The 21,978-nt window shown below is 53.9% G+C and overlaps 1 protein-coding gene across 1 annotated transcript; it reads right to left on the bottom strand.

Moving 5' to 3' along the window:
* Window positions 1-2,656: 2,656 nt before the first annotated feature.
* On the bottom strand, window positions 2,657-20,519 carry SLC26A9 (solute carrier family 26 member 9). Its single transcript, XM_069459552.1, has 20 exons — window positions 20,395-20,519; window positions 17,590-17,729; window positions 17,350-17,460; window positions 16,533-16,708; window positions 14,849-15,013; window positions 14,129-14,281; window positions 13,729-13,811; window positions 12,859-13,006; window positions 12,461-12,574; window positions 12,183-12,260; window positions 11,508-11,603; window positions 9,930-10,036; window positions 9,209-9,278; window positions 8,997-9,089; window positions 8,790-8,903; window positions 7,863-8,144; window positions 6,783-6,837; window positions 5,481-5,626; window positions 3,917-3,988; window positions 2,657-2,704 (listed from the first exon to the last, which is right to left on the bottom strand). The coding sequence occupies exons 1-20, from the start codon at window positions 20,517-20,519 to the stop codon at window positions 2,657-2,659; spliced, it is 2,376 nt and encodes a 791-aa protein (XP_069315653.1).
* Between the last annotated feature and the right edge of the window lie 1,459 nt (window positions 20,520-21,978).

Here is a 21,978-nt window from a genome sequence, read left to right as displayed (position 1 = left end):
CTTTCTGTGCTTGGATTATTTCAGTTAACATTTCAGTCAAGGCTTTGCTGAGTATTGATGGGGTTGGCCCTTCATAGACATCCCATAAATGTGAAAGAATCAGTGAGTAGTGGGTGTGCAGAAGGGATGACGGGACTTCTACTTCCCTTATAGCCACAAAATCACAGAGTTGGCTCTGGGAACTGGTCCTGGGTGTGTGGATCCTTCAGCTGGCTCATAGAAGTTCATTCATTCCCAGGAGTGGACAACCGGAATGTGAAGAGGAGCTGGGAGACCCCTGGGGAAGTCTCGGTCCTTGCTGCATCCCCTCAGGGTGGTGCAGAGCACGGCCAGCCATCCTTGGAGGCGACTGGTTTTACCTGTCTATAAAGCCACCCAAACATGTGCATTTGTTCACATTTCAATCCACTTTATTACCAAAATGAACAAAAGGAGAATGGCATTTAAATTAAATAAGTTACACAAACATCTCAAGAGATAAGGTTCCCAGTCCTCCCTGGGAATCATATCATCACAAGTCGGTAGCACTAAGCACATTCAAAAGTATTGAAATTCTGGATTATTTCGCTAACTTTCCCCCCTCCCCTGCCTCAGTCCTGTCCAGAAGAGCAGTCTGTGAATTTGTGTTCTTTCCAAAATATTCCATTGGAGAAGTTTTCTTCCATGTCTTCCCTCTGCTCCACGTGTTTCCAATCATACCGCCACGTGGGCTCTGTGAGTCCTTGTACCCACAGACGCATTGCGGATCCCTCCTTGAGCCCAACTCCAGGCCACTACGAGTCAGCAGTCCCCTTCAGTTCTGGGACTGGCCTGGGCATTAATGGTCTCTTTGTCAAGTCCTCAGGGGATCTAGACCCTTGGTTCAAAGGGGGTTCTGATTTAGCATGTCCTGAGGCTCTGTGACCTTCACTGCCTCCTGGGCCTGAGCTGGACTTTGGAGGAGGTGGAGTAGGGGAGGGTGAGTTGTCATTGGCTGAGGCTCTTGTCCTCCTGGAATTTGGCACTTCGGGTGCTGGGCACAGTGAATCCCAGATAACATTGTTTTCTCCCTTCCAAGTTTTGAGTTCCATTGGCAGCCAGATGGCATAATGAATTCACAAAAAAGCAATGCTCACAGGCCAAGAATGTGCTGGCTCTTCGCCGGCACTCACTCCTTTAACTCTAAGAAGCCTTGCTAGCTGACCAGCTCACTCAACATGCAGACAGACGACGCTGGTCAGGCTGAAGTTAGACATTGGGACGTTTTCCCAGGCCAGGCCAGCCCAGCCTGGTAAGGTAGGGTCATTACGTTGAAGAAGCTTGGAAGGATCAGTGAGGAGGCCAGAAGATTATCCATGCACGTCCGTGGAACTTTTGCAAAACGCGTACACATGGAACCTATTTATTTTCAAGTCAGTGGTGGGGTTCCTCTAGATGCCCCCTACATATATGGAGAACTTAACCCCTATTTTCATCTTTCTAAGAAGAAGATAGCCCCAGATCCTAAGGTTGTTCGGGGGTCCCTGTAGAAGAAGACCTAGTCTGGACCAGCCCTTCTGCCCATCTGCACCCAGCTAGGGGCTGCGACCGGTCCCTGGAGGACTTCCTCCCTTGCCTGGCAGGAGGACCCCATCATGGCTCTGGGGCACAAGCTAATAAGGGAGAGTTAAAATGATTGTCTCTTTGCCAAGTAAAGAAGGACAAGGCAGATGTCCCGAGGGGAGGTATTTCCCTGATGGGGCCCAGGTCCCACCAGTCTGCCCTGGGTTGGCACTAGCACCTCCTCCCCTCCACGTCTGTGGTACAGAGAGGGATTCCCAAAAGCGTTTGAGCAGAATAACTGGTATCTATTGCTAGATTGCCAGAGGGCTCTGCCAGCTACCCATCCCCCCTTTTGGGTTCCTACCCAGCCTCAAGTGAAAGGGAGCAGCCCCTCAGGGCAGGGGGAGTGATGTTTCTGGAGGCAGAGGCAGTCTCTTGGTGGGCTGCCCCTGGGGAGGTAGCTGTGGTGGTCTTGAGGGCCCCAGCCACTGCCCAGGCTAGAGTGTGACCGGCTGGACAGTAGTGGAGGCCTCGGCAGCCTTGGGATGAGGAGGAAGGGCAGTCAATCACCAAGACAGACTCCTGGGTGTGGAGAGCTGCTGGTGACTGAGTCAGGGCAGCTGGAGGAGGCAAGCCAGAGAGTCCCAACCAAGTTCGTCCCTGTGTCGTGTGACAGCCTGACTCCATCTGACACCAAGCCTTGCAGGCCCTAGGACACCTTTTGAAGCTTGCACACCAGGTCAGCACAGTTGTATTTGTCCTTCTGTTCTTGACTCACTCTTTAAGTCAGGAAGCCAAGGCGTCCATCAGCTGCCGCGGGCAGAGCATGGGTGGGCAGGGTGGAGGCTTGCTCATTGCCGGCCAGGGCCTGAGGGTCCGGGGAAGGGTGAAGGGCAGGTTCTCCAGACTCTCACTCCTGTAAGAAGAGTAGACTCTCCCTGCTGCTGAGAAGCTCTCTCTAGAGACGCAGGGAGGGAGGTAGGGGAAGAAGAGAGGAGGGAGAGTGGAGAGAGGGGCTGGACTCCTGGTGGGTGCACTGTCCTCTACCCAGCACTCCCTGCGATCCCAGGCTCATCCTTCATGGAAGTCCCAAGGGCCAGGCACTCTGGAGGCAGCACGAGGACCCACTGGGTCCTCACAGGGCAGTCAGCGTCTCTGCGTGAAACATGCTCCCAAACATCTCCTGCAGGGGCACAGGAAGGAAGCGGTAGGGGAAGAGAGAGCATGAGACCTATTGGGGTCAGAGTGGCTGCAACCAAGAGGCGACCCTACGGACCCCTGGACAGAAAGAAGTATCATGAGTGCGTGTGAGCGTGAGCCAGTGTGTGTGTGAATAGGGAAAGGCAGGGTCAGCCTAAGACGTGAACTGGTCCAGCGGCGACAGGAGCAGGGGCTGGATCTAATGGTACGTTGCCCCTGCTGTGCTCTGGGACCTTCCACATGTCCTTCCCTCCCCTTTTTTTTTTTTTTTTTTTTTTTCATTTTCTTTGTTAGGTAAAATGAGGGTTGAGGCTAGATGAGCCCTAAAGGTCATTGTCACTTTGATAAGCTATTTTGGTCCTATCCCAGTTTTTTGGAATGTGGTGGAGATTCCAAGAGCGCACAGAAATCAGCCTGCCAAATCTCTGTGGCTCCAGTTCTATTTTCTGATGTCTCCCACCTGCCATCGGTGCTCTGAGAGATACGTTCAGAGGACCATGGAACTCAAACCCAAAAAGAATGGGAAGACACACAAAGAGAAACTAGTCATCTAGTTTCTCTTCGTTCAGGGCATTGCAGTGGTGCTAATTTTCACGGGCCCCGTGAGGATAGTAACCCCCTTGTATCTGCGTAGCTTTTAGTTTGTAAGGCCTATCCACACGCAGTAATAATTCATCTGTCGTCTATAATTCATCTGATTCTATCTGAATATATTTCCTTAGGGCAGGGTCTTTGCTTGTTCACTGCTGTGTGCCCCTCCTGGGACTGTCAGGCAAGCAGTAGGCACGCCATAGATACCTGTAGAATTAATGAAAGAACAAATGACTCCCCTGCTAATCTTGAGAGGTGGATGAGACAGGGGTTACCCCTCTTTCCCTTACTTTACACATGATAAAAAGGGGCACCCCGGGGTGTTGTGTGGCTTGCCCAAGATCACAGGGTTGATGCACTGGAGAGTTAAGAATAGACATTCGTTCTCTGGGACTGGGTCCAGTGACGTTCCCTTCCCCCATGATGCCTCTCAGGGAATGAGAAGAATTAAGATCTGTTATTAAAGGAAAGATGAGGATGGAACTTTGTTGCCTTCAAGGTGACTGCTCTGGCCGGGAGGCGAGAGAGCCCCGTGTACACCTTGCATTTGAGAGCACCTCCTTCCCTCCCCTCCTCCCCCTCCCCCTCGCAGCCCTCCGCTCACCTGCTCCAAGTCCCAGTAGCTGGGGCTGTCCTCCTCTGAATCGTACAGGGAGAGCTCAGGGTCCCCTGGAGCCTGCAGGGGGGAAGCCGGTGCAGAGTGAGCTCCAGTGACAGGAAGGACACGTGGCTGGCTCTGGGTCAGCACCATGTTTTTTAACACATAACTCATTCTCTTGCCTCTTCTCTCACTTGCCTCACAAAATGTGGCCCAGCTGTGGTCTCCCCCTTACGCCAGACAGGAGTGTATCAGAGTCCGCCTGCCTTTGAGGTGCTGTAGAGGCAGGGAGGGTTTACCCAGCCTGCAAAGACTAGGCCAGCCGGCCCGGGGGAATCGCTTCACCCCATGGGAGTCTGTTTCCTCATCTGTAAACCTAGGACAATCAGACTCACTCTGCTGGCTTTGTCCCTCTCCCTGCTGTTGATAAGGGGTGTGTGTGTCTAATTTTTCTATGTATCAATACATTCTGTAATATGTAATTATATAAAATTTTTCTGTAATATAAATTATTTATAAACATATAACTTGTGTAAGTAAACTGTAATAACTGGACATTGTTAGTGCAACATGGAACGCGCGTCCAGAATCTTCTCTCTCTGCCCTGTGGACAAGGTTCGGGAAGCAGGAAGCCTGTTGTTCCCCAGAGTTTCCTTAGCTCTCAGCGGGGAGGGCGGGAGCCAAGCCCTGCTTTCCTGGGCAGTCGTTCAGCACTTAGGACAGATGGCTTCACCTTCGTCTGTCTCTTAAGGCAACCAGCAAAGAGCAAATCGTTGCTCTGGGGCCAGAAAAGCCTTTCTTACGGCCCATGGGGGGCAGGGGAGGTTGTTTGGTTTTTTTTTTGTTTGTTTGTTTGTTTTTTTCCGAGGGCTGGGGTACAAATAGAGTCTTGGGAAGCCAAGGGCAGGGGCTGAGCTGGGAGGGGACCCTGGGACCCTGGGGGGTGAGGGGTGGCTGGAGAGACCTGGGCAGGGACCCCAATGGGGTGGGCTTTTTCTGACTCTTCAGCTTTCTGGAGTCCTAGACAGTGTTCTTTGTATCTCATTTGCATACCACTGACTGAGCTAGTAAATTAAATGTCAAGAAGCTGAGACAAAACTCTACCCCAGCCTCTTCATCCATCACCAGCCTGAAATCTGCAGGCTCTGCTAAATTAAAACAGGCAAGCTTACTCCCCTCCCTGCCCTCCCCCAAAGCCCTTTTTAGGAAGAGAGGAGGAGGAGGAGGCTGGGGAGCAATGCCAGAAGAGTGGGCATACTGTACTATGCTTTGGTTTGTGCAATCAGGAAATTAAAATTAAGAAAGGCGTTTTACAATATACAAAGTACTTTCAAGGGACATAAAAGAGATAATTATCATTTAATCCTCAAACAAAAAAGAAAAATGCTGTGAGGTAGCTAATGTTAATTGACAGTGCCCATTCTATAGATAAGGAAACTGAGATTCAGAAAAATTAAATGGCAGAATCAGGGTTGGAACTCAAAGCTTCTCCTGTGTTCTTTCTAATGCCCCTTGGTCCTGCTATTTCAGTGCCCTGGGGCCTAGGATTCCCCAGGTGCAGGGACCTTACCCTCTGGAAGGTGCGTCCCGGGGCCACTTCTCCGGCATTTGCCTGGGCAAAGAGGACCGCGTCGTGGATGCTGGGAAAGACGTGGCCGCACTCTAGACTCCCATCCTCAAAGACACCTCCATGGCTAATGTCATTGTACACCTGGGCTGGAAGGAGGAAAGATCAACCTTCAGAGAGATCGCGATTGGAGCTGGGGGTGGGGGGAGAAGGGTGAGAGCAGGGCAGTGGGGAAGAGAGAGAAGCCTGAGCTGCATGGGGGCCCTGGCATTGGCATTGCAGTTTCAGTTCAGGACGGCAGAGGGCAACTCGAGCTCGAGGATGCTGAATGTCAACCCAGGGCAGAAGGAAGCAGTTTGATAGGGAGTCAGTATTTTGTGGCGATTTGAGAGGGAAAGGCTAAACCGTCTGTGAAGAGGCTGCTGCCTGGTCTGTCCCCTGAGAGGCCATCCTCCCTCTTGTTTACCCAGATCTTTCCTGCAATTTCCAATGCGTGGCAGAGCCTTTACTCTGACTGAATCCCAGAGATGGCTTCCTGAGGGAGTGTCCAGGGAGAGTGGGAGGAATCCACCCATTCTAACTCGCGAGCACAACATAGCAGGCCGTTGCCAGGGCGGGTTCTCTCCCTGAGCGGGGTCTCTGCAGAGCGCCGTGCAGCCTTGCTGGAATGGATCTGACCCTCCGCAGGAAGCTGGGCATGTGTGCTGTGCCCTGTCACATTCTCTTGTGTGTCCGTGTGCACTTGCTATATTTCCTCATCCTTGCACTTTGCTGATGTGCAAACTCTGGGACTGTGCATTGCTCTGTGGCCATGCCCTGGAGGCTGTGTGCATGCACCCTTTGGAGATTACATGCTTATAAACTGCAGACCTGTCTGTTCCCTGGGCAGCTACCATATGTGTGTGTTCTGTGCATCCTATATAAGATTCATGTACTATCTGAGTTGGAGAGGATCCCCAAATTCATCTAGTCAACTCCCTCATTTTACATAGGTAGAAATGGGTCCCTAGACAGATAAAGTGACTTGCCAAGGATACACGGCAAATTAGTTATGGGACAGATGAGAATCCTAGCTGTCCTTTCCCAACTCCACGACCCCCCACCGCCCACTGTTATCAAGACCCCTCAGATGTTCATATGATCTGGACAGACTCTCTGGGCTTGTGTCTGAAGCTCTTGTGAGCAGGCAGTAGTTTGGGAGGGTATTTAGGTCCTCTCACTTCCACCCCTTCACCATTCAGACCCAGCAGCCTGTTCTCACCCGCCTTGCCAGGCTTTCAGCCCCTAAATGTCCTCATCTCTTACCGTGGATGTTCACCAAGAAGACCTTCACACCGATCTTCCCATAGGTGGAGCTCAGCTGGAAGTGTTGGGGTGGAGAGACAAAAGGGAAGGAATGTTCTGAGTGAGTCTCAAAAGTGATTCACAAAACGTACTTGAGAGGGGAAGCCAAACAAGTAAGCAACCCTGAGAGCCCTGCGGCCGAAGGTAAAAATAGCAGCAAAGCACACCACTTCTCTCTGGAGTGTCGGCTGAGGGCTTCTCTAAAAAGCAGGGCGGAAATGGGGCTTTGCCAACGTGGTGGGCACTTAAAGTCACCGTGGCCCCTTCTTGTGAGGCCAGATCTTTTGTTTCAGTAGCTTAGATTCCTAGTCTCCACCTCTTTCCCGACTCTGTGGCTTCAGACAGAAGCTACAGGGGAGGACCAAGGCTCAGAGAGTCTAGAGCTTCAGCCAAGGCTGGTCTGGACTCCAGATCCAGGCTAGGGAGGCAGGCTGAGGTTCCAGGTGGGGCATGGGGCCCTCCCTGCACCCCGCTGATGGTAATGTCAGCCCTATGCTGTCTGTGCCCCTGTTTCCCTGGTTTGTCTCCGTCTGAGCCAGTTCTGAGGTTTGCTGACTCCCTGCCATTGGCGGTGGCCGCTGAAAAGTTATCAGAGGGATACATGCATTCGGAGTGTCCAGTGGGCTGCCTGTTTGGCCTAGGGGTGTGGGGCCCTGATGTAATTTCTTCTCTCCTACGCTGGCCAGTGAGTGCAGTGAGGGGAAGCAGGCCACGAACCAGGGGCCAAGCTGGACTCTCGTCAGAGGACCCTGGGTGGGTTCCTGGTGGCCTGAGAGGGAACTTGGGATGGCCTCTGCTGGAGGGGGCGTGGATCAGCGGCGCTGGAAGCTCCGGAAGCCCTCTCCAGCAACTCATTGTCGTGGCCTGCCTGGGCCTGCTCTGCAGAGAGCACCCTGTCCCGGTCAGGTCTGGGGGAAGGGGGGTCCTTCAGAGCCTTTAGCCTCCATGGCGCGCTTCTTCCCTCAGCTTGCTGAAATGAAGGCCTCGAGGAAAGGGATTGCAAGAGAGCGGGGGCGGAGATGCAGGTGCAGAGAGCCTCACCTTGGCCAGGGCTTTGATGCCCATTAAGTCCACAAAGCTGACTCCACTCATGTCAAGAATGAGGGTGTGGAAGGTGACAAAGGGTGGGACACTGGCCAGCATGTCACTGGGTTCACCAGGGGTCTCAGCAGAGGCTGGTGGCTCGCACTGGGCCGCTGAGGAGGTGTCGGGGCTTAAGGAGATGTAGGACACGCTGGCACCATTAGCGGGCGTCTGGTTGTTGTTGGGGTCGGTCGGGGAGGTGTTCTCAAAGTCCTGCTGGAGCTCCTGCAGGGAGACAGTCTGGAGGGTGGGGTGGGTGGGGCAGAGTCAGGGACCCCCGAACTGCACCAGACTGCTAGGCTGAAGCAGGGCAAGGAGGGTGCACGTGGAGGTGAGTAACAGCACGGTGGTGGTGAATGCAGGCTCTGAAAACCCCCCAGGAGAGGCCTCTCCCAAAGCCCCTTCCTTGGCAGGGCCTGCAAACTTAGTGTCCTACGACCCAAAGTCAGAGGACCCTTCTGAGAGGGGCGCTGAAGCCTCAGCCCACTCTGCTCTGGGAGGAAACCCCTTTGGAGACAACTGAGCTCCTTTTTGCATTTTTCTATGCCTGCCTGATTCCCCCCTGAACTCCCACACCCACTCCAGCCTTGCCAGCTCTAGATTGGCTGGGCACCCCCAAAAATCCTCTGCTGCTCTCCATCTGGGGTTGTCCATAAGTCCATGGGCCATGTCCTATCTTAGCCAGAAAATGGGAGGGGTCGTGGGAGTTCAGCGGTTACCCTGGGAGCCGGTAGCCCCTCACCCCAGCAGAAGAATGCCAGTGGCCACCAGGCAGTGTTCACAGAGACTTTCTGTCTTTGCCTCTCAGGGTGGGAGGTGGGGTCCCAGGAGTACCACAGGCACCAGGGGAACAGGGCATGAGGGCCGTTCCTAGCCTCAGTTCACCTTGGTTTTCATGAATAGAGACTTCCTCTGTTGGGTGGGCATCGCTCTCCTCTTCTCCTGCTTCTTGAGGTATTTTTGCTTGGCTAGTAACACTTTCTGCGGGTCCATGCCCGTCTGTAGGGAGAGAGCCAACAGCAGCCTCTGTGGGGGGCCTTCTCTTGGCCACTCTCTGTCCAGCCCCTCTGGTCACCAAGGACTGAGCCTTACCTTGGCAATGACCTTTTGCCTGAAGATCTCTGAGTTGGCAAAGTAGAGAGGGGAGCAGTAAGTGACAATCTTTATCCCTTGAATTTCCTGGACCTGTGACAGGGAGACTGAGCTCAGGTTGCAGAAATGTTTTTATTGGCTTTTTAAAGAAACCGCTTCTCTTTGAGACAGGGCAGGGCAAGAGAGGGATGTCACAGGCTTGGGTTACCCACCCTATTGTAGGTCTTGGGATTCACGTAAATGTCAGTGTCTGTGACCTGGGCCAGAGCATAGCCGTTTCGACTGGATGAAGGAGGAAAAGAAAAACATAAGAGAATGCTAATAGCACGTGGGCCTGGAAGGACACTGGGGGTGGGAGTGGGGGCTGGGGCAAAGCCCGGGTAGGATGCCCTCCTGTCCTCATCCCAGGCTCGCTGTGTCTGCCTTTTTGCCCTGATGGCTGGTGGCAAGCCCTTGACTCAGCTGCCAGACCGGGGCTCAGGGGATAGAAGCGGTGGGGGCACACAGGCCAACAAGTCTAAGTGGCCCCAAAGTCACCACTTCCTTGTTCTGAGTTCTCAACAAGAGAAGACAAGGTTCTCCCAGCATTCAGCATCCTCCCTTCCCTGGCCAGGACCCCCTCCCTCTGGTACCCCGGCCTGTGCTACTCAATATTTTTATAGGAAGAACACAGCATCTGTCCTCCGACCTGGGATTCTCCTGGGGTGGGGTCCCATATGGTTGTGGGTTCTGGCAGTGCCTTTGGAAGAACATTGAGTCTCACCCTCCTGCTCTTTCCCTACTTTTTCTCTCCCCAGCCCTGCAAGACCATGTTCCTCTTGGGTTTTCAGGTTATGGAAGTCAAGCAGGCCAGCCTATAGTCCTGGCTAGGTCGGGCTCTCTTTGGGCCTGGCAACACCTCCAGTGCCTGGGAGGGAGGAGGCTGTTACTCACAACTGTGTCTGGAAGACCACAACCAGGACGGAGAAGGCGACACCCACTGCCACACCATACGGCAGGCTCAGGAAGAAGGAGGAGAGGAAGCTCACCACCCACACGCACTGTGAAAAGAGACATGTCAAAAGCTGGCCTGGGGAGAAAACTGCCTCTTTCAGGAAGTCTTCCTGGATTAGCTAAGGCCATTCTCTGCTAGCACAACCTCAGACCTACCCTTCCCTTTTTATTGCATTTTGGTTCAAAGTTTGGTTCTTTAAAAGCAATGCGAACCTTAGTTTCCTAATCCAAAAAGGAAGAATAATAACACCTACTTTATGAAAGGATTAAAGAGTTAAGAATGTAAAGGTCCTAGCCTCGTGATGGACACTCAGTGGGTGATCACTAACTGTGAGTTCCCTTTCTCTGTCTAATGCAAGCTCCATGTTGCTGTCCAGAGCCTGCAGCCTGGAACTGGGGCCTGGCTGTGTGGGTGGGGGGCAGGGCTGGGTGAAGTCTTGGCAGTTGCCTCCTGTGGAGCTTTGGGACCCCCAGATTCCTCTAAAGGAAAGAAATCTGCCTGGATTCCTGCAGTGAATTGTGGTGAAACCCCAATGGAAACACAAAGCACTGCATGAACGTAAGGGACTATTGCCACAGCAGGGAGTTGCTGGGGTGTGGTGGAAGCAGATCCCTGGGCTGGGGATTGTGACATAATTTTTCTCCCTATCCCCATCACTCCCTCACTGGGGGACCCCAGGTGGACCCCTCACCTCTCTGCTTTCAGGATTTCCTTCCCTGCACCATGCAGGGAAGCCTCCCTCGCCTGGCAGACAGCTCGGTGGGGAGGTTTGGAGCCCAAGACTTGGGGTTCCAATCCAGACGCTGCCACTTCCTACCTCTGTGGCCTCTGGCGATTTGCCAAACCATTCTGAGCCTGGTTTCACCATCTCTGAGGGAGGTTAGTAAATCCTCTCTCCGAGGTCATGGTGGGGCTTAAATGAAGGTACTGCAGTGTCGTCAGTCCACGGTCGCCTCTATTGCTGTTGTCCAGTGGGAGACGCGGTGGAGCGTGTGACTAATCACAACAGCCAGTCATGTTTGCAGAATGTTTATGGCTACACGGTGCTTTCCCATTATGATTTCGTTTAATCCCCAGAGCCCGTGCGTGACGCAGCGATGACTACCACGCCCGTTCACGGATGAGGAAATAGGATCCCACAAAAGTCTAATAACACCAAGACCCTCATCCTCTGGCTTTAGTACAATTCGGACAACATGCAGCTTACTTGTATTATCTTATTTCTTCTTCATAAAAAACACTAGGGCATAGGAAGTATACAATGCCCATTGCACAGATGAGGAAGCTGAGACTCAGAGCGGTTAAGGCACTAGCCATTGGCCACAGCGCCAGTGAATGGCTGAGTTAGGATGTGAACATAGGATCTCTCACCCCCAAGTCTGGACTCTTAACCACTCAGCCATTTAGGCAGCAGCAGACCGGAGGGTTCACCGTTAGGACAGGGCTAACCGGCAGGGCTGTGGCGTTGCACGAAGGGGCAGGGGCGTGCTGGGACCCAGAGGCTGGTCGATACTCACACAGTCCAGCTTGCTCTTCCTCCACAGGTAGTAGGGGTCAGTGAGTTGCTTGAGGGAATTCTTCAGGTTGACGGCTATCAGGGCTCCCAGCACAGACTGGAGAAGCAGAATATTGCTCTGTGTCACCTGGGGTATCCCCTTCTTTTTGCCCTCTTACACATTCCTGACCCTGGAGCCTGGCAGGACGGAGCTGGAGTTCCAGAACGCTTCCCCTGGCAGAGCCCCCCAATCTCCGCACTCAATCCTAGGTTTAGAAAGTGCTGGCATTAGAGCCATGGGGTCCATCCTGGCCCCATCTTTGCCCTTCCTCTCTTCCCCCACCCCTAAATGGCTCATGCCCAGAGCCCTCTTAGCTGGGCTACAGGAGTGCCTGGCACTCACAGGTGCTTGGAAACACTGCCTAGGGATCAGACTCTGAGGCAGAAGGCTGGAGTTTGAGACCAGCCCTGCACCTTGAGCTGTCTCACCGTGGACAGATCACTTAGACTCTCAGCCTCAGTTTTCCTCACCTATAAAATGGGGAGAATAAAACCTGCATTGTCTACCTCACAGGTTGTGATTGAGACTAAGTATGACCATGACAGTTCATTACAGTCTGCAAAGTGCTACACAACTCTTAGGGATTGCTCTCACTGGAGTCTCTTGCTGTCCTCTGCTCTCTGGCTAGGCTCTTACCTTGGGGAGAGGGTACAGATAGGTTCCCAGGACCAGCATGGTGATCATCACCACCAGAGATACGCACAGGCTTGCCACCTGTCCAAGAAAGAGTTGGGATTGGCGGGTAGGTATGACTGTTTTATTCCCGCTTTATGTCCAGTAGATGCCTTTGGTGAAGGGAGACTCAGGAGGCAAAGGAAGGCTAGATAGCACCGGCCTGGCTCCGGCTGCCTGGGCGTTTCTGGGGCAGTTGTCCTGCAACCACCTCTACCTCCCTCCCCTAGTGCAGGGCTCACCTGGGATTTCCCTCCAGCTCCATCTACAGCCAGAGTGACAGAGAGAGCACAGCAAATGACATGAATTTTAAAGAAGGAGCCAAAGAAGTTGCTGCAGCCCAGGGCGATCATCTCCTGCGGGGAGAGGGGCAGGATTAGAAGCCAGTGGTGGCCGGGTGGGGACTGAGCACAGTCAGCCGTGCAAGCTGGATCTTGGGCCTAGGGCTTGACAGTGACCCTGTCGCCAAAAGGTCATACGCTCCCAATCAAGAGGAGGTCAGCCTCTTGGGGTCAGAGACTCCCCCACCCCCCACTGGCAGGCAGCCTTCCTCACTGCAGCCCAAAGAGCCCCAAGATATCCTGTAGCCGGCCTCTGGTGGCCCATCCCACCCAGCCCTGCTGGCCATGGCCGGAGCTACCTGGTTCGAATCCACGTCATAGCCGTGCTTGTTGGCCAGGGTCCGGCCCACAGCCAGGTTGATGACATAGCCCACGATGGCCAGAGAGAAGGCGGTGCCAACCATGTCCTTCCACTGCGAAACCACAGGCAACACCGGAGTGGGGAACCTGCCGAGGAGCCAGAAAGGAGGCAGGGCCCAAGGGTGTGAGCGGCGTGGGGCATGGGGGCCGCTGTGTCCTTCACCAGCCTGCAGGGACCAGCCAGGCCCCCACGCTGTGCCAAGGTCTTTGTGTAAGTTATCCCGTCCAATCCGGATCCTCAGTATAACCCTGTAGGGTAGGTACCGTCACTCCAACTTTACAGAAGAGGAAACCGAGGCTTAGAGAACCCAGCTTGTCCAAGGTCGCAGAGCCAGTACGTTGCAGGGCCTGGTTTATTTAATTCCGGATTCTGGACTTTGTGCTCACAAGCCCCCAGGCCCCCAGTGCCGCGAGCCCTTCTTGCCCTTGCCTGTCCCCACTCTGCAGGACAAGCGCTGCCGCTCGCCTCCCAGGGCCCGGCGTGGTGCCTGGCACACAGGGGCTGCTTAATGAATTTTGCTAATGCGAATACTGCCTTTCCACGTGGACAAAGAGCCAGGGCATTAGAGCAGGGCAGAGAGCCGGCAATGGGCTGATCAGAGAGGCTGATCAGAGGGGCTTTGTTTAACAGCATTGATTGAATGAGACTCACTTTTCATAAAGCACCCAGCACCGGCTGGCTGTGTGGCCCTACTCAGTGATAGGTGATGCTAGTAATTCCCGTGTGGTCAGCGCCATGCTGTGTACACTGCACTTTCCTAGCATTTGTCTCTTCTGTCTGGAGCGGGGGCTGGCCTTCATGGACTCACCCATGTTGGATCTCTCCCACGATCTGCATGTGATACTTGTTGGGCAACTTGCAGCCCCCAGAGATAGCTGTTGCCACCACCACCTGCAAACCCCAAAGTGGAGAATGGGGATTAAGTTGGGGCCAGGGCAGGAATCTCTCCCAAGTCTCCCTTTTCTCTGGGGGCCCCAAATCCCGCTCGCCTGTCTCCTTGAGGGGAAGGATCTGAGGAGCAAGAAGAGAGGGAGAGCCACGCACAGGGGGATGGGATGGATCCACGGCTGACTTCTGGTCCCACTGGCTGCCAGGGAGGGAGTGGGGAATGGGGTGGGGCTCCCCGGGCTCTGGCTGGAGCTAGATTCCTCTTCTCACAGCATCTCCAGCCTGGCCCCCCAACACCCAGCTCCGGACAAGGTCCTTACCACGATCATCTCCGTAGGGATGGGGAAGCGGATCTTGTGCATGTAGCGAGCGTTGAGCTCCTTCACCACCACCAGGATGACACCGCTGATGAGGGCGAAGATGAGCGAGGCGATGTTGGTGTGGGGGAGGTTTTTGCAAATGTCAATGAAGGTCTGGGGGAGAGAGCATCACGCTCACAGGCTCCCACCCCTTCTTCCCATGTTACCCACCCTTGGGTGCCTGGCCCAGGGAAGGGTTGCCATCAGTGCTAACAGAGGCACACCAAAGCAGAATCCAGACCCCTGTCACGAACACCGTCTCATCTGCCACCACCCTCTCCCAAAGGGCACACTGAGAGCTCATGCTCCGATGGGAATGCTTTTTTTTTTTTTTTTTATCTAGAAGAGTTTGAGCTAAAGGAGGAGGGATAGAGAATAGACAGAAGGAAGGACTTTCTAGGCAAGGAGGGGTTGAGGCAAGGGAACGGGAAACTGATGGAGAATGCACATCTCCTTTCCTGCAGGGATTAACTACAGAGAACCTCAGCGAGCTCTCGAGGTCATGTATTTGACCTTCCTTCTCAGGTGGGAACCCCCTTGGAACCCTCCCTAAACAGTGGGTCAGCCAGCCCTTGCTTGAGAATATCTCATAACAAGAAACTCAGAGCTACTTGAAACAGTAAACCCTGCTAAGTGCTGCCCGAGCCTGCCCCAGCTGCAGGAGCGCATCCCCAGACTCACGAAGACGATGGACCCCGGGCCTGTGTAGGAGGGGACGGTCAGTCCGAAGATGTACTTGAGCACCGAGATCAGGATCTGCAGGCCGGCAGCCGTCATGAAGCCCCGGATGAAGGACTCGGAGAGGTAGATGGCCACAAAGCCAAACTGCATGAAGCCCAGGCCCATCTGCGAGGAGAAAAGGGGTGTTGGGGGAAGGCCAGGATGGGTCAGCCATTCCCACCAGCTGCCTGACACAAACCCAGGCCTGGAGTTCCAGGCAGCCCTGGGATAGCAGTAGCTCTAGGGAAATGAGCCTGTGACCTTGTCCTGCCCTTCGTGGTGCCCTGTGTGCCTGCCATCAGACCTTTAATTCCTTTAGGGCATGGGCCTCTTTGTCACGTCACCTCTCTGGCTTTGTTTCCTTATGTGTAAAATAAACCTGGTCTTTCCCCAGTGTTTCCTCTCTCAATAAATGACACCCTCATAAACCTGGTCGCCCAACTGAAAACTTGACAGTCATCCGCCCTTGCCTCCCACACCCAATCTGTCACCACGCTCTGTTAATGCTCCTGACAAAATGTTCCTAAGTCCACTCCCACCTCCTTCTCCAGGGCCACCTCATCTAGTCCCCTATTGCCCCTGCCTGGGCCTCTGCAGGGTCTCTCAACAGGTCCCCTGCCTTGCTTCTAATCCACCTCCCACCCATTGTCTCTGCAGCCCAAATGATCCTTATAAACTGCCAATCAGACCCAGAGTGGCTACTTAGGGGACAGACCCCAGACTTCATTGTCTGGCCTCTGCCCACCCTTCCAGCCTCTTCTCTGGCCCTCTACTCTCCAGACACACACCACTCCTTGCTGTTCCTGGTCAGATCACACTCTCTTAGGCCTTGAGGCTTTGGGGCGCTGTTCCCTCTGCCTAGACCATCCTTCTGTACTTTGTTCATTTGGTTGCTGGTTAACTCCTACTCATCCTTTAAGACAGGTCAAGTGTCACCTCCTCTTTGGGGTCTTCCCTGACTCTCTGTTCTGTGTTCCCACAGCTCTTTGTATGCAGTTCTACTCTGCTACTTGTCTGACGACATACGAATTTGCCTGTTGGCATGGCTGCTCCTCTGCTGTGCTGTGAGCAGCTTAGGAACTGGGCCTGTTTCTTACTTGTCTTTGTATCCCAGGGCCCAGCCCAGTTCCTGGAGCAAAACATTAAATGAATGAATGAATGAATGAGAGGTGCTCTCTGGGACTGCTTCCTGCTCTTGCATGCTGTCTTGCTGTGCTTCCTTTCACAAAACCTAGCAGACTCCTTTGCAGTGCTCTGTAGAAGCTGAATTTATGTTGTGCAACTGCTGCTGTGGCTTGGAGCAGAGGAGGCTGGGGTGATGAGGGATGTTAGAGAAACTGCGCAATCTGGAAGACTGTGCTGCCAGAGAGTGGGGTTTCTCCCGGGGTAGTGGAGAGAGGCTGTGAGCCTTTTAGACAGTCTTTGAGCTCAGGACAGTTTTATCTGGTGCAGCTGTTGTTCCTATGCATGGGCCTGCTAGCTATAGGTACGAGATACTCTGAATTTTCAAGGTCCTCTTTAGCCCAGAGATGGGGAAGAGGGAGGAGGTAGAGCCCTAAACCAGATTTAACTCAAAATGGGGGCTTTGGGGCAGGGGCAGGTGGTCTGATGCCCTCCTGGCAGGGTTGGGGGCCGCCCCCCTCACCTGGATGATGGCAGTCAGGCAGGCGAGCGTTGCTGACACGTGCAGCCTCTCCGCCTCCATGGCTGCCGTGTCCACATGGCTCTCGTTGGTGGCGTTGTTGAAGACCTGGAATTTCGACTCTGGGGCCAGCTGCAGACAGATGTTACCCACCAGGATGCTGATAACGGCAAAGGTACCTGTGGTGCCCCATCCAGCCAGCAAAAATCAGAGGTTTGGACCACACCCATGGAAACCAGAGAGGGGCCCAGAAATGCTCCCCGATCCCCCCTGGCTGATGGATCCTCACACCTCCAGGGTCGTCTCCAGCACAGTGACAACTGTTCACATCTAACCACAATCTATGCTTTTCAAGGTATTTCACCGCAGCTGTCGATATTATCTCATTGGACATATGAGGAAATAAACTTAGAAATACACGCAGAATCCGAACCAGAAACCAGCCCTTGTGACCAGGTCCTTTTCCTCCGTGTCACTTAGCACCAGACAAGTCCAGATGTCCCTGCAGTGGCCTGCTGGGACCAGCCTGGGAGTTAGACAGTGATTTCTCACATCTGTTTAGCCCTTTATAGCATGTGGTGTATCTTGTTCTGCCAAATCTTCCTCTCACTCCAGGGAGGAAGATGGAACAGGTAATTCTAACTGAGCTCACAGAGGCTCAGTGGTTTCTCCAAGGTCACCAAGGATGTGGGACTGACACTCACAGGGACCGCCCCTCCAGGACCGGCCAGCACCAACTCTAGGAGAACGCAGATGGAAAAGTACCCAACCCTCTTCGCCATGCCACCCGTCCTCCTGGTCCAGAGGGGAGAGGCCTTACCTGGCACCATCTGGTGCACCCCCCCCAGGAAGAAGTAGGTCAGGAGGGGGAAGAAGGAGGAGTAGAGGCCATTGACTGCAGGAAGGTTGGCCAGCAGAGCAAATGCCATGCCTGCAGAGGACAAAGACATGGAAGGCTCAAGAACACAGTCAGCTTGTAATGGTCACAGAGGGATGAGGTGGGGGTGGGGAGAGGAATGGGGGAGCAGCAGGCCACGCCTGGCTGAGGGGACCTCCTCACCTTGTGGGACCTGGATGGATCCCCCGCTGAGTCCACCAAGCAGGTCGGGGACAATATAGTCTTTGATCTTGTAACTGGGGAGCCAGGAGAGCACAGGCAGCAGCCCAAACAGCACGGTTTTGATCTTGGCTGAGGAACACCTGCAGGGAAAGAGGGCAGGTTTCTGGTCGGCTCTGCATGGCTTGGACACTCCGAGTTGGAGAGGGACGGTAATAACCTGTTCATTTCATTCATTCGCTCACTCAAAATCCACTCAGATTTCAGATATGACACTGAACACCCACACTTTACTGTGTGCCGGGGGTACCAAGAAGAAAAGGCAGGAACTTTCTCTTGACAGCTCGTCCATACACCTGGGCATTAGCTGGGGGTCATCTGACTGCTGGCTGCTCCCCTGGGAAGTCCACAGACTTGGCTTACAGGTGTGCATTTTATGGTGGCTCAGCCTTCTCAGGTATCAGGTCCATGCCCACGCTCAGATGGCCTTTCTCCAGGAAAGGCTCCTCTGAGTTCCTGTCTGACTGAGGCAGGCCTGGCTACACTCGCCTGGGCTCCTGCAGCTCCCTCCGTGTGCATCCTGTGTTGCAATTACTTGCTTTTTGTCTGTCTCTCCCACTAGACAGCACACCCCACCATGGCGAGAAGTCTGTCTCTCTTCTTCATCTTTGTACACCTTGAGCATTACACAGTGGTGCTTAGTAAATATTATGTGAATAAATGAATAAGTGAAAGGATGGGCTGGTATTGCAACTTAGTCTGAGTGGGGGCTTCCTGCTGCCATTTTTCTTAGAACTGCCCCCAGCACCAAAGGCCCTATTGTTCCTGCAGGGTGCACCTCTGCTGACTCACCAGCCTTTGTGTGTGATAACTCCAATAGCGGAGTTCTTTCCCCTGTTAATTCGTCTGTGGAAGAGGGAAGAATGGGGGGGGGGGGGCTGTACATTGGTCAACGCAGGGTGGGGAAAGTTGATCCCTTTTCTGTTTGTTGAACACCTTGAGGTCCTTTTATAGAAACTCAGGAGCGGTAGGAACAAGGGCCTACAAACTCAAGGGTGACAGCCAGTGGATTGATGACTGGAGGAGGGTGGGGGGATTTGCTTTTCTTCTCCCAGTGAAGGGAACTCAAATACTCAGGGCCCGTCTGGTGACTCACTGGCCTGCTCTGATTAGGCTTCTTTTCCTGCCCGGCACTAATTCCTGCTCTTTGCTGTTACTCAACAATAGCTTCCCTGACACTGGGTCCCCTGGATGTCACCCAAGACTGAAACCAACATAGACAATGCTTTGCACCTTGGAAAGTCTGGGCAGATTTTCTTTCCCAATGAACACCCCATGGAATGGAATCCTCATCAACATCTGACTCCCCAGTCTCCTCTGGGGCTCGTGGTGCCTTTCCCATCCCTGGGATGGTGGGAGGTGAGGTGGACTGGTGGTAAATTGCTTAATGCATCTCTAAAGCCTCATTCTAAGAGAGGACCAGCCCTGTAGGAGTCTATCGGGTTTGTCTGTGGCAAAGAAGACTGGACTCATGAATGGAGAGCTGGCTAGGGAAAGAAAAGCAACTCACTGGAGGGCTAGTCCATGCCCAACCTTACTTGCAAATGTGCCGTATATTTGACAAAGCCATCAGAAGCCTGAAAGAATAGCTGGGAGCAGAGACCAAGAGGGAAGTGGAGAGAGAGATCAGCTCTCTTGACACTCACTCGTTCATTAAACAGATACTTACTGGAGCACCTTCTGAGTGCCCGGCACTGGTGGAGACTCTCATGCTAGCATCATGGGAATTGTTAGTTCCCTGCATCCCTTTGTAGTTTTGATCATCCTAATCATTTATGACAACAGCAGATCCCCTCATCCCTCTAGCACAGAAGCAACCCAAACTTAAATTCTTTGGGCACAAAGACCGACAGAGCCCTGCCTGTCTGAGGAGCATAGTTGTGGGTACTGAGTACCCAAGGCCTTGCCTGTAACTGGGCAGAGATGGAGCCTCCCAAGAGAAACAGGGTTGGGCTGGGGATTTTAGTAAAAACTCAAGTGGGTGATTCCCCCAGCCTGAACCAGTTCCACCTGCATCTCCACTTCAGCCATTGCCAATGACCTCGATCCAGGTAATTGAATCAGCTGTTTCCCCAGGGGAGCAAGGAAGAGCGAGCCAGCCCACAGCCAGGCCTAAGCGAGGTCCACCAAGAGTCTGGGAAGAGGGAGGGTGAAGCTCACAGCCTCAGGCTCCCGGGGTAGCCCCTTCCCGAGAGGCATGGTGTCACCACCCACCAGCAGTTCCAGGGATCTGAGAGTGGAGAGAGCCTGGGAGCTGCTAGGACTACACGCTGGTAGGTCCCCTGCTGGAGAGCCCAGGAATTCAGGGCCTCCTTTGGGCATTCTCTGGACCGGGTAAAGGAAGGAACCTCTGGGAGGGAAAGGGCAAAGGGCTTGGGGTAATTGTGGCTTCAGGTTTTTTTTTTTTTATAAGGAGGGAACAGGGCCTGGAGTAGGGCTGTGGTGTTCCCTACCCCTCCGTGTTATAGCATGTCCACGTACAGCTCCCTAGAAAATCCAAAGAAGAGTGGACTGAGAATAGAGGAGACCCCATGAGGGGCTTGGGGGTGCCATACAACCCTTCTGAGACTGTGGACGATTCTGGCTCCTCCTCCCCATCCTCCCTGGGGGTCTCAGGGTTCAGAACCTCACTTCCCCAGGGCTTCCCTAAAGCCTGTCTTAGGGACACTGGTGCAGAAGCCGCGTCCTGGTGCAGGAAGGATTTGGTGGGGAGGAGGGGAGAGAAGCCTGGGCTCTGGGTCACATTACCTGAAGGCATTGCGAAGTTTCTCTCCCACCGGGTATGTCCGATCCTTCTTCTCAAACTCATCGTCGAAGAGGGTGAGAGAGTACGCGGCTCTGTCTACCACGTAGCGGGGCCTGGGCTGGCTCATGTCTGGAGCATTTACAAGCTTTGGGAGAAGCAGAGTAGGGGAGGATGAAGGAGCATCCCTCCCCAGTGCCAGCCTGGGCCTTGTCTCTCTGGTCCTTGCGGCAGCAGAGTTTTATTCTGTTCCCCGCCCCCAACCAGCAAGGTGCCTCCCTTCCCTCTGTCAAGTCTTTCCACCAGACTCACTTCTTTTGGTGGCCTTCCTTCCCAGGCACTGATGATGCACACGCTTGCCCTGGCTGTTTTGCTTGGCAGCCCAGCACGTGGCTGGCACTCTACACCTGTGACATCACCGTCACCCCCGCCGAACACCAGGCAATGAGGAGGTGGGAGTACAAGAGCAGGAGTCACCGCTGGCTTCAGCACGTGGATCCGACTCTCCCCCGGCCCCTCGTGCCCCCACAGGCCAGTCCCTCTCCCCACACCATAGTTGCCCCTGGCAGAAAGGCTCATACCATTCAGCCAATCAGCTTGGAGGAAACAGAGAAACCAGCCTGCCCGGAGGCAGGGGGATAGCCCTGGTGACCTCAGGAGGACCCTTCTTGAATAAGATGCCTAGAACTTCACCGACAGGTTTCCCGGGGAGACAATGGTGTGTTTGGGGAAATCAGGATGGTCCACCCGCCTGCTCACTCTCCCACGGCTTCCTGTGCCTAACCTTTCCCCCACCCTTGTGTACCGGAGTTGCTCTCCTCCTCGCTCTTTGCTCAACCTTGCTGGCATTCCAGGAGCTGAGTTGGGCAGAGCTAAGTGCTAGGGCCCCTGAGGCCCAGAGGAGCTCCCTGCGGGGACCTTTCCTCCTCCCTCCTCCAACGATAGGTCCCCCTCCTGTCCTGGGCCCCCCAGGGCTGGGAGAAGTTGCTGGAGGACCACAGAGGAAGAAGGAAGGAGAATAAAGAAACAGGGCAGGCTTAGAGGGAGGGTTTGTTTCTGGGAGGTGGGAAGTTTGGGGTGGCACTAGAAGCCATGGGAGTCCCCTCTGACACAGACTAACTGGGGAAAATACTCCCCTGCTGTACTGGAAGGTCGCGTCTGTCCTTTTCCCATACTCTCTGCCCAAAGGGGAGAAGGCTCTGGGAGCTGTCACAAGGGCTTAGAGGGAGGGTTTGTATCTGGGAGGTGGGAAGTGTGGGGTGGCTGTGGCCAGTTTGGCAAAAGATTTAGATGTACTTGGAAATGAGTAACTTCACAGGGGCCAGAGATGCCCCCAACTTCCCAGGAGAGAAACTGGGTGAGTGGGGAAGGTACCAGAGGGAAGCAGTCTGGCTGAGGCACCTTGCAGAAGATAACACTGGGGCAAGACAGAGCATCCACGAAGGGTCCAGAAACCTAGATTCTAGTCCTGGCTTTAGTAGTGAGGCAGAACAGGTGACATCGGTTCTCTGAACCTCAGATTCTTTGTCATTAAAATGGCGGTAACATACCCATCTCACAGAGTTGTCGCGAAGATCGACGAGTTACTG

The sequence above is a fragment of the Eulemur rufifrons genome, chromosome 27 (assembly GCF_041146395.1).
Source record: "Eulemur rufifrons isolate Redbay chromosome 27, OSU_ERuf_1, whole genome shotgun sequence".
NCBI classification, from domain to species: domain Eukaryota; kingdom Metazoa; phylum Chordata; class Mammalia; order Primates; family Lemuridae; genus Eulemur; species Eulemur rufifrons.
Note: the sequence above shows the minus strand (reverse complement) of the source record. Positions and strands in the feature narration are given on the sequence as shown.

What these genes read in the sequence shown, in the direction of transcription:
- SLC26A9 (XM_069459552.1), bottom strand. Translation starts at nt 20,519, where the DNA reads ATGAGCCAGCCCAGGCCCCGCTACGTGGTAGACAGAGCCGCGTACTCT. An exon ending in GGTGCACCAGATGGTGCCAG is followed by an intron (nt 16,709 to 17,349) that starts GTAAGGCCTCTC and finishes GGGGCACCACAG; the next exon opens with GTACCTTTGCCGTTATCAGC. An exon ending in GCATCAAAGCCCTGGCCAAG is followed by an intron (nt 6,838 to 7,862) that starts GTGAGGCTCTCT and finishes CAACACTTCCAG; the next exon opens with CTGAGCTCCACCTATGGGAA.